At 42.2% G+C, this 11,641-nt stretch overlaps 1 protein-coding gene across 1 annotated transcript; it reads right to left on the bottom strand.

Moving 5' to 3' along the window:
* Window positions 1-994: 994 nt before the first annotated feature.
* On the bottom strand, window positions 995-10,632 carry LOC135423837 (protein-glutamine gamma-glutamyltransferase 6-like). The gene is made up of 12 exons (XM_064674477.1): window positions 10,440-10,632; window positions 9,453-9,692; window positions 8,843-8,961; window positions 7,745-7,873; window positions 6,392-6,569; window positions 5,422-5,557; window positions 4,686-4,789; window positions 3,752-3,994; window positions 3,188-3,505; window positions 2,480-2,637; window positions 1,903-2,036; window positions 995-1,599 (listed from the first exon to the last, which is right to left on the bottom strand). The coding sequence occupies exons 1-12, from the start codon at window positions 10,630-10,632 to the stop codon at window positions 1,446-1,448; spliced, it is 2,106 nt and encodes a 701-aa protein (XP_064530547.1). The 3' UTR covers window positions 995-1,445.
* Window positions 10,633-11,641: the final 1,009 nt, after the last annotated feature.

Genomic DNA, 11,641 nt, shown 5'->3' with positions numbered 1-11,641 from the left:
CATTGTGTATTAAATGTAATGACAGTCTGCATTCTTGCAAGATTTAATGAGATTTTGTGAAATACCATCACTACCTCAAGGCCTTTTCTGAGGCTGGTGGAGGATCCTATATCCTGACTTTCCAAGATCCTGCAAGACTTAATTGATAGGTGCACAGCTGCCTATTCCCCTCTTCTTTGCCTGGAGAAATCTGAATTCCTGTGTGTGTGTGTGTGTCCTTTTCAACCTTCATTCCAGTCTCTCTGGGCTGACTTGTTTTAACCAGCTTCCGCATCCCCTGTAAGTGTGTGTGGGGGTGGCAAAACAGTGTAATTGATGTAATAAAACAGGAGTTTACATGTTTTGGAGATTTTGTTGGCTTTAAATCAAAGAAATTTAAATGAGACCTCAGTTTAATCTGTGTCACAGGGTCAGTTTGTGCTCATGGAACATTCTTTCTGGGTCTGCATTGCTGGACAGTACTTGGTGTCAAGTGGAAAAAGTCAAATTGTCTCTTAGGAACATTCATATCTTTGCTATTTTGGCTTGTTAACTTTGCAAGGAATGAATGGACACATTTAGGGATTTAGGTACGGGTGGCTCAGTGTGTTCCTCATGAATGATGATCTGCTTTAAGCAGCTTTGCAGAATGAGGATATGGGATTGTTAAATGTGAATTTTCATACATCCTTCTGATTGTATTGTCCTGCACCTTTTCTTCCCAGCCTGTGCTTTCTGAGCACTTCTGGTAGTGAAAAGTATCTGCCTTTGCAAACAGAGAAATCTTTTTTTTTTCTTGTCTGCTTTGTCATACCTGCATGAAAGGAATTCCTCTAACATAATTTAGGAGGGTAGATACAATGGTTTTGTAAGAGACAGAAAGGGCTGTACTGAGTGGCAGCAGCCATTGGCAAACAACAACCTTGAAAGTGGTTCCAGTACAAAACAAAAATAAATGTCATAGGGTGCTTTTTGTCAATTTGGCCAGTTTTTCCTGATAGTAAAGTGAGAAGTTTCTGACCATGGCAGGAGGGTTGGAACGAGATGAGCTTTAAGGTCCCTTCCAACCAAACCATTCTGTGATTCTGTGATGATTAAATTACATTCCGAGAAGCTTATGAAACCAGTGATTTTAAATTATGTTCCTTGGAAATCCAGCTGCTATTATTGCTACAGGCTCTAATGCTGAAAACCATCACACTTGATCCTCTCCTTCAATTTAAATTATATAATAATTTCCACTAGTAATTGTATGTGTGAAGGTCCATAAAACAGGTTAGGGATTGAAAAAGGCGACGCTGTCTTTACAGTACAATGTGTGTGGTACCTTTTTATTAGTTTCCACTCATATTACATCGCTTTGCTTTGGCTGAGTAATCTGCATTTCTGTGCTCCCAGTCATAATAATGTATGGACAGTGCACCAGCCTCATAAACAGGCACAACTGAACCGATGTTCAGGTTATATCACTGAGCAGGAGCCACATCAATTGTCACAAATCCCTTAATGTCTGAAAAATGGATGCAAACCAAGTCCACCTGAAGCTGCCTGGTGCCACTCCTGTAGGGAATGATTTCAAACTGGACTGTTGAACTCTCCATGGGGGCCATTCTTGCCACACTAAAAGAGAGAATGCATTTGTAAGGTCAAGCAGCTGAAAATTCCTTGCTATGTATTCTTCAGATCCCTAAATCTAAGACAGTATGACATCTCTTCACCCCCTGAGCATCCTGTAATTCAAAACTTGGTGAAAGAGGTGTAAAAAACTCCAGCTGGTACATGGAGAGTACTGACATGACAGTATTTTGTACAAGGTTGGTGCCAACAAAAGTCATGAGCTTGACAGAATACTTTTAAAAACCCACTAGTATTCCAGATTTCCCCCCAAAGTGAGTGAGTTTTCAGCCAGCAGCATTTACATACCTGATTCTGAGTTGCTCTTTGAGCAGGCCACTACCTTCAGCTCTCAGTACACAGTCTGTCACCTCATCAGACAGTGGGTTGGTAAATGTGACCTCCACATTAACAGCCTGGTGTACCACTGTTGGACCAAGGACCTACAGAGAGAAAACATCTTGCTCAGCCACACTGTTATTCTCACCTATTTCTTGTGCTTTTCTCTTTTCATTCCCATTTCAAAAATCAGTCTTCCTAAAATCAGTCTTCCTAAATAAACTGGAAGAGATTGATCAGACTCCCTTAACAAAAGCGGAGGACTAAATACAGCCCAGATTTCTCTGTCCCTCTCTGTCCTGTCTCTCTGTAGATAAGCTTGCCTTGTAACTCTTGTAACACTGAGACTTGTGGCAAGAATACCACAGCTATGCCATGGAAAGGTTTGCTTTTCCTCAGTGTACTTCATTTCACTTGTGTCATATGGCCCATTACCAGAGCAACAAGATCCAGTCACCTTGATTTCACTTCCCACACTCCTTTCTGTGAGCAGTGGGAATTCTAGTTGCTTTTTCTCAACATGTCTCTCAAGGGTGTTTGTTTTTACCTTGATGGTGAGAAAAGGATCCTGAAGGACAATGTCCTTCTCAACCAGAAGCGAGGCTCCCTTTTTGATTTGGCACACAGCAGTCACCAGGATCTTCCTGTCGTCCATCAGAGAGTTTTTGTACTGGGAATAGGGGATCCCGAATGAAAACTCCTTCACTGGAATGGAAATGGAAACAAAATTTCCCTCTCTTCCTTTTTCTAAGTCCCTGCTATCTGTAAGGTACCTGTATTTTAAGGAGCATGTACACCATCACCCTGGGGCTGCACATTTGTGGGTGTTGACACCCACAGACAGGAATGATGCTCATAAGTGACTTCTACTTACATTCACATAAAACACTGAATTATCAGGTACAGTTTGGTGGCTGGACAGATCTGAGGGTGGCTATATGTGGGTAGCTCCCTAGTGTCCAGTGTATGTCTCTTAGTTGTTCTCTCTTAGCAAAAAAGGTCATAATGTAGCACCAACAGTGGCCCTGCTTGGTCAGACAAAAGGTCACCTTGCTCAGTATCTTTTCTGAAGGTGCCCAAAAGCAAATGCTTAAGACAGGGAAATATGAATGTTTCTCTTCCCCTGAATAGCCTTGACCTCCAGCTGATTGCAGGTCATACACTTCTCGAGCCATTCTTTATTTCCATGTGATTTGACCACAAACCAAAACTATGTCTTGTCCTGTAATAAAAAGTGTAATAAAATTAAAATTACCTTCTTCTGATCCGAGTTTAATAGACCTATACAGCTCTAAAATCTCTGCCTTTGGTCTTCTTGTGTAGAGAATGGCTGAAGCCTTCAATTTAACTTTTATGGTCTTGAAATCTGAGATCAGGTTTCTGAGTGACAAGGTAAGGAGGATGTCCTGGCCAATCACAGGAGATGCGTCGAGGATCAGCTTCCCTGAGATACTGGGGGTTTGTGCCCTTGAAAATCGCCTTTTAGGTTTTCTAATTTTGGGTTTTTTTCCGGTTCTTCTCACACCAAGCAGCTTCAGTGCTTTTTTGTACACCTGCCTTTCTTTCGAAGATCCTGCTTGGAAAGATAACATGGTCAGAGATCTCGTGTGTACTGGATGCAGTGCAGTGGAGCCAGGATTGATCTCAGAAATTTAGGAAGGCTGAGAAGGGCAAAGATACTCCAGAGGAGAAAGTGAGATCTAACACAGCTACTTTGCTCTAGAAGTAAAGAAATTAAGTCAGTGCTCAGTCCAACAAAGGCCTAAATTCTTTTAACTTCTGATCATCAGTGGTAAGACAACTGTAATAAAGAATTTACCTTCTGGATATTTGTAATTAGCAGTGACATCCACACGGGAGTTGGTGCCCACTGCTTTGGTGCTGATACATTTCCCAATCTTCCTGGTGTTAGAATAAAGCCTCTCCTTTCTTTTCTTGCTGTGGCGAATCCAGGTAACACAGTCAGCATTCACTGCTGCAAACACAAATGGGCTGTCATAATCCAGGTTCACATCCCCTTCTTTGATGGCTCTGATGGAGGCAGGACCACACTGATAAATGCCTGTATTGGAGAGGGAGAAGTTAAACAACTGCCTCTTGCAAAAGAACATAAATCCTCACGCTGGCAGTCACTCCAAAGACGCATTTGGGTGAAGTTCACTGTTTGTGTGTCTGTGTATTATGGTAACAGAGTGCCCAGAGACTCACATGCCTTTTCTGTCAAAAAGTGGGAGGTTGTTAGGGAGAGCTAAAGCTTCTTATGATGTGTGCTGTGTGAAATGTTTCACCCTGCAAAGGCTGCAGGGCTGCCAGCAAAGCTGTCTGGTGAAAGGAGAGGAGAGGGTGTGAGCCAGGTCAGAAATGCAGTCAGACCTAAGGGATGGGAGTCAACAATGCACTGAGAAGATCCAAGAAACTAAATTTGTTAAACTTTGTATTGGGGAATCAGACTGTGTGGTGTTAGGAGCTAAGACAAGCAAGGGCAGGATAAGTGAACTTCAAATGTGCTGGCTGTTGTGGAGGCAGAGAATCAAAATGAAAAAAAAGGAAGAATTGACGTGCTGGTAAGTGATCCAGAGGCTGACAGAAAAGCTGCCTACTGGAGATTGATGTGGATATTGCTTTTCTTGTGCACCAAAAGTAGTGCTATGTCTACAGGGAATGTGTAGAAGAGAGTTGTCCTGAAATTTCAGTGGCAATCTTTCAGAATAACACTATCGGTGGGGATTTTTTTATGTTTACAACAGTGCTACCTTTGCTTTTTTCCTGGGGTGTTGCATCCAGAACCTGCCATCCATCATAAAAAGAACCAAGATCTCTTCTAGTGAACCAGCTTTCATTCCAGACATGGAAATTCCTGTAAGGGAGGCAGAATATGGAATACCTGATTAATAATCCTGACTGAATGAAAACTGGAGAGAGCAGCTGCTGGCTCGTTACATGAGTACCTCTTTCCCCTTTTGTGCCAGATTTTTGTGTTCAGATCTCTCAGAAATGTTGAGACATTATGAAAAAGAAATGTTAAAAGGAAAATAATTCATCACAGAGTCAAGAGTTCAATTCTGGACATTCCAGAACAAACAGCCAAAGGTCTCCTGTGCACTTTGCTATCTGTTGGTATTTAACTCACAGTTTCTTTCTACTTCATGTCACCATTGTCCCATTCAGTCCAGATGGTGTGTTGTGCTTGGTGACTGAGGCACTGATGCTGCAGTACAACACACATGTGCAGTGTGATAATTTGTGGGCACTTGTTTGTCAAAAGAACAACTTTTAACAGCTTCTCTGAGGTGAAACAGCATCTCCTTTGTTGACTCTTCAAAATCATGAAGTTGACTACTTATTGAATTTCTGAACACTCTGTGGATTCTTTGGTGTGGGGTTTTATAGCACTGGCACCATGAGGTTGGAGTAGTTTTTCAGGAGTGTGATTCTTTTAATTAGGGGGGAATGTAATGGAAGAAATAATTCAAAAATATGTATATTTACCACACACTGTCTTCAGTCAAGTGCAGGGTCTTTCCAGAAATGTCAATGTACTTATCAATACTCAGATTTATATTGGTGTCATGGGCAGAGTTGAAGTTGGTAATAACACGAGTAGGTATTCCCAAGCATCTCAGTACTGCAATATAGAATATAATAAAAGTTCTGTAAACCTATTTTACACACATTTAGAAAGTATTTTTCTGTTTTTCTTGGCAAAACAGTCAATATATATATTGTATGTTTTCAGAGGGGAAACAAACCCCCAGGAATTTTCCTCCAGATATGATACAAGTCACACTCACTGTGCACAATTGCTTAGAAGACACTTCGACTCACGTGACATTCTTAGCTGCCATGTCCTTTTAACAAGAGTGAGATTCACCTATTTATTTTAATCTTTGATTCTTCCTCCTGTTCTCTCTCCCATTTTCCCTCTATTTGTTCCTCTGTTACTTGCTTCTTTTTCCTCTTACTTTCTGAGATACACCTTTGAATTGCATTATTTTTCCTCTGTACTTTCCCCAAGGAAGCTCTTGTGTCTCAGAGCAGCTCTGAATGGAAACTGCTAATAGGAAATGCTTTTCCTGACTTGCACCTCCTTTTACAGGTCCTTAGAATTGTGACTTGGTTTTGTGTCAGCAGTAGGTAAGACACAGCAGTAGAAAATGGGATTGTGAGGAGATGGGCTTAAAAGATCACTGGTATTCTTTGAATCCTAGCTGTGAAACAGGAAACCTTGCTCTTTTCACCAGCCCAGACTGGCAAACCACTTTGAATTTTGTTTGGGGTGCAGTATTGCAACCTGTGGCTGTTTAAAATAGACTCTTCACCCGTGGGGAGCGGAGGTTCTTCGCTCTCTCTGCCACAGTTGGAACAACTTCAACAATATTGTCAGAAAGTTAAAACTACAGCAATTCTAGTGAGCTTCCTTCCTGGTACCATTCTGGTCTCATTCTTCATCCCTTCATACCTGTGCAGGTGACTCCTGCAAAGACCCAGCACTGGCCATACCGGACGGGTCTGTACCTCCCCCTGTGCCACTTCCGAAGGATGGTCACACTCCCGCTCCACTGCAGGGGGTTTGTCCCGGAGCGGTACTTCCCGCTCCACTTCCCTTCCACTACTCCCTTCTCGTCGTTGCTGTTGACCTGAAAGAGTCCTTCTCATGAGAGAATTAAAATATTTACAGAAGAAGAGAGGGAGGGAAAGAGGCAGAAGTGAGCCTGTGGGTGCCACTGTTCTCGTGGGCTGGGTGGTGGGACACAGCATCTGAGCCTTAGAATTTTGTCTGTTCGAGTGCAACAACTGGACCAAACCCAGATCAGATTGTAGAGTCTGACGATTCAAAACTGCCTTGTTTTCAGTTTATATTTTCTGTTTACATTTTCTCTGTTTCACTGATGGATTTCACCTCTTTGTGTGTTGTTATACTGTGCATTCAGTATTGTTTCAGGTTCTGGGGTGATTTATGTGGAAGGCTTGAGAAGTCAATATTTTCTCTGAATGTGCATTTGTTGCAAGTGTGCATATAGTACTTATAGCTTGCTCAAACTTGTTAGATGTGGTTGCATATATTTGTGCACATCCATTGTAGAGCCCTAGGTGTCACATGGTGGTACAGAAAGCAGTGAGTTCTTATTTCTTTATTTTTTCCTAAGTATTCATACTTTTAGTAATTTTGTACATCTCAGAGGAGTTATTTACCTCATGTTGAAGCTGAAATTGCCTAAAGTGAGTGCTGTCTAAAAGGCTGAAAAGTATCACAGCTGTAAAGGAGGAATCTCAGCTAAAGAAAGTGGGAAGGCATGTATTATTTATAAAATGGAAAACTTTTCAGTTGCCTGGTTGTGCATTTATGTGCTTGTGAGCTTGTGTGTGTGCTGTGCAAGTATTGGTTGCAGGAAATGCATAAAGGCCTCACTGAACAAATATCCCTTAAGTGAAGAATACTAAATCCACACATTAAATGTGGCCATAACAGCACGGGTTTTCCAAAATATTTCATGCTTCTCTTGGCATTTGAAAAACTTAGCAAGTGATTTCAGGCTTTCCAAATTAGCAAGAAGATCTAATGGACTGAAAATCTGTTAGGAAAATACATCTGAGATTCACTGTTCCCCAGAAGTTCTTGGGAACATTCCTTCAGTTATGAGCAAACTCTTGGGAAGAAGGTAAATTGAACTTTTGGGGTATTTTACCTCTTTTGTAGCTATTGTGTTGCAGAATAGTTATCTACACCTATAAAACATTGAGGAATTCACACTCAGGTGTTGGGGTTTTGTTAGTAAGAGCATGTAGAGCTGTAAGTGATGGATCATTTTACCATAGCACTGATCACCCTGCTCACATAGACAGGGTTGTTTCGGTTGGATACATCAACAGCTGGATCTTCTCGGTGGTTCAGGCTCCGATCCAGTATAGCCAGAGAGATATCAAGGATATCCTCTTCAAACTGAAATCAAAACAAGGCTAATTTCGTAAGTAAACCCCAGGATAAACTCCCCATCCATTTTCCTTCTCCTGGCACAACAGGATAACGTTGGTAATAGAGGTGTTATCTGTATATAGGGCCAAGAAGAAAACACGAGCACCAGGCTGCTGGCTCTCCATGGGATTTTAAAGACAAGATGTCTGTGAGCATGGTGTGGGGCCATGGCCACTGGCATCCACAAAGCCATTATGTGTCCTGGTGGAACAGACAGGACCACTGCAGGTCGGGCTGAGCAGGATTCACACCCTCCCACATCCTGCTGTGCCCCCACAGGAACCCTCCTGTTACGAAAGCTTTGCTCCCATGGGCTGCCTGCACCTCGTGTCAGCAGATCACCTGAACTGAAAGAAACCCACAGACACAATTACTGTGGATTAGGGTCACAGGGATGCTGTGCTGGGCCCAGAGAATGCCCAAGTGCTCTGCTCTATGGAGGTGGCCAGGCAAGGGTGCCCCCCCGACCTGGGATATCCTTTTAGCGCCTGTTAGTGAACACGTAAATATTTATGTAAATAGTTACTATGTATTAACTATGTAAATAATTACTAGTTGTAAAACATCACTATGTATATTTACTATGTAAATATTTAGATGTACCAGCTTTGCAATGCCTGGTGGCTTTCTTTGCCTTTACAAGGGTCAAAAAATGAAGTGCAATTTTACCAGTTTGAGTAACAGGCAAAAGAAAAATGAAATTGTGCTTTGTTTCTTTTATTTCTGTCTTAGCACATGTCAGGCAGTGAAAATGATCCTGATGCTGCTGTAATGTATTGATAAGAGAGACATATATCTGTAAGAAAATCTGAAGTGAGGAATACTCAGCAAGGAATGCTGAGCTCTCATACTCTGAGATAATGATTCTCTCTCCTGAAGAGGCTGTTTACCCACTGTGCTTATTTTGAAAGTTCTGGAATAGGTGATGGTTTTTACCTGTCCATAGTTCCAAGCTTCTTGCTGGATATCTTTTTCCAGTCCCTGAAATATGATTCCACTGTCATTCAGGACATACTCCTGTCGCTCCCTCTCCTTAGCCATGTAGACATCATCATCTAAGAGCAGAATGAGACACCATGGCTGAAAGGAAATTATTTTGAAAATCTCACACAGAGGGGAGATCTAGGGAGCAGGTCAGGCTGCCCCTGCATTCAGGCTTAGGACTCCCTGCTACACCTCTCTAATCATTCAGAGAGTGAATAAAATCGGCATGAAATTCCTTTGAGGGGAACTTCACTAATCTCACTGTGTGCCTTACTGGTAGAGTTGGTTGGTTTACAGCTGAATGCAAGAATCAGAGGGAAAAAAATTCTAGAATAAATATTTGAAATATTTCCTGCCTCTAATCCTTTATCCTACAAGCAAAATTCTGGGGTCTTTGATAGCTTGAAGCACTGAAGAAGGGGCAAAACCTTGATCCTTGATGTTGAGCAAAAAACCCCAACTTTGTGTAGCTGTGACTGTCAGGTTCAGACTTTACTGTGACCCCCAGAATTCCTGGCTGAGACAATGAGACATTTGAAGGACGTGATGCATCAAAGCATACCTGGACACCAAGGGTTGAAGAGTAGCACAAACTGGCCCAGGACTTTTGAAAAGACCTTGTTCCCAGAAAGGACCTGGAGTTTGAGTTTGTACCGCCCGATGACGGCGCTGGCTGGGCTGAGGATGGTGAAGTTGAGGCAGCCAGGCTCGCTGGGCTCCTGGGCTGCACTCCAGCCACTGGCACCCTCCTCTGAGAGGGTAAATACGGCCTTGGTCTGCTGTGATTCTGCTGGAGATGGTCCTGCCAGAGAGAACAGGGACAGCAATTCTGAGTGGCAGCTGTGAGTGACAAACTTGGGATCAGGGAAACCCACGTGGAAAGGCTGTGGGTTGTCAGATTAAGTGTTTATTCAATGTAAACTCACTCCAGAGGTGAGCACACCAGTAATTATTCCAGGCAAGTGAGAGGGCAAATCTGTTGTCCTGAAAACTTGACAGTTCAAAATTATGTGAGCGGGATGAGCCACACATTTTAATGCACATGTCATGAAGACTTAGTAGCTGCCTGGAGGATTTTTTGGAGGAGACTTTTGGCAAGATGTAGGTGGGAGTTCTTATGAATTGGGTCATGTGGGCTGTTCTAGTAATAGGGAACACATGAAGTTAATCAAGGGGATTTTAAAAGGGGTGAAGTAAGGGAGGAGAGGAGATGAATTGGGGATGGTGGTTTGTGAGAGGTAGAGCTGTAACATGCTCAGGGACCAGAATGGAGATAAATTGCAGTGTTCCAGGTAGGTCCTCAGGAGCAGAGATACAGGCTTGGTTTTAGAATGAGAATGGCACCTACCTTCCTATTAATTATTACCTTTACTCTCTATATTTCCTTACACTGCAGATCAAACTTAAAAATGGGAACTCCTAAGCCTAAAAGGACAATGAATCCTACATGATACAGGACACAGCTTGATGATTCAGGAATGGACCACACAGATCTGTATTTTGGAGGTGGAATAACTCAGATATGAGGTGAGTGCCATGGGGAAATTACCTGTGCTTGCAATAAAGGTGAAGTTGTCCCAAGATTGCAGGGTTGTTTTGATGTTCAGAGAGATGTTGAAGGGCTGCCCTCTCCTGAAGATTGCTTCTGTGCTGCTGTAATCAGAGGTGTGGTGGGCAGCTTTATTTAGTTTGGATTGCCAATTGACTTTTGTTATCTTCAGGGCTAGAAAGACACAAGACATGTTCATTAAAAAAGGTTTTCCTTCAAGCTTGTACACCTTTTCATCGTGTCTAATGTAGTAATTTTATTATACTTATATGTAGCTGGTGTTATGTGCTCTAGGAGAAAGAAAAATCCACTGTTATTAAAAATGGCAAAAATGCCAGTGTAGAGGAACAGTTAAAGCATCTTTTCTGCAGGCAACTTTCTGAAAGAGAAAAAACACCCATTCAGAGAATTCATCTTTGATTTAAAAAAAAAAAAAAACAAAAATCAAAACCTGCTCTATTTAGATAAGACTTTGTTAAAGTTTGAAGTGTCTGTTCTGTTCCCCATGTTCCTGCTCTTGTGAGGTCCTGTGGGGATCTCTGGTTCACAGAGAGCTTTACAGATGTACAGAAAGAAGTATTAAAACTCTCATGAGCGAGTGCAAGCCTGACTCTGGAAGCACTTTCTGACAGATGTCAGAAGGTTGGTGTCTTCATTGTGGAACTTGTACATTATCTTCTCATGTATCTTGTATCTCAGTTAATTTGCAGTCCTGTTGCCTGAAGCTGGGTGTTATTTCACACTCTGTTGGAAAAAGATAACCAGCAGAGGACAGATGGTGGCACTAGGAGTGGCATATCTTGAGGCAGTGCTATTGTTGCTCTTTTGTACTGTGATGGGTTGTCACTGTTGAAAATGGGGCACTGAAGCACAGATTACAAAAGCTTTCAAACTTTTTTTGTCCCTTGAGGAATTAAACGGCAGTAACAAACGAAAAAAGCAGAAAAAATACAGATCCCTCTATGAAAATGTTTGTGAAGTGGCCTCTCCCTGTGCATTTCAGAGGAGTTTCCCTTGAAGAAAATTTCCTGCTGTGACTCAAGCACATTAACCCTTTGCAGACTAAAGCAACACTTCCATCATTTCACTGAACCAAGACACAGGACTTGGTTTAGCACTGCCTTGAATCACTTGGAGAGAGGCTCATATCTGAGGGGACCCACAGGGCTCTGCTTTAGGAATAGAGAGGGTGAGATCTGAGT

This window comes from Pseudopipra pipra, chromosome 17, assembly GCF_036250125.1.
Source record: "Pseudopipra pipra isolate bDixPip1 chromosome 17, bDixPip1.hap1, whole genome shotgun sequence".
Lineage (NCBI taxonomy): Eukaryota > Metazoa > Chordata > Aves > Passeriformes > Pipridae > Pseudopipra > Pseudopipra pipra.
This window is presented reverse-complemented; position numbering and strand designations above follow the sequence as displayed.

Excerpts from the sequence above, each read along its gene's own strand:
- LOC135423837 (XM_064674477.1), bottom strand. The coding sequence starts at position 10,632 with ATGTCTTGTGTCTTTCTAGCCCTGAAGATAACAAAAGTCAATTGGCAA. Across the intron at positions 9,693-10,439 it reads CACCTTTATTGCAAGCACAG|GACCATCTCCAGCAGAATCA; the intron begins GTAATTTCCCCA and ends TCTCTCTGGCAG. Across the intron at positions 5,558-6,391 it reads TGCAGGAGTCACCTGCACAG|TACTGAGATGCTTGGGAATA; the intron begins GTATGAAGGGAT and ends TCTATATTGCAG.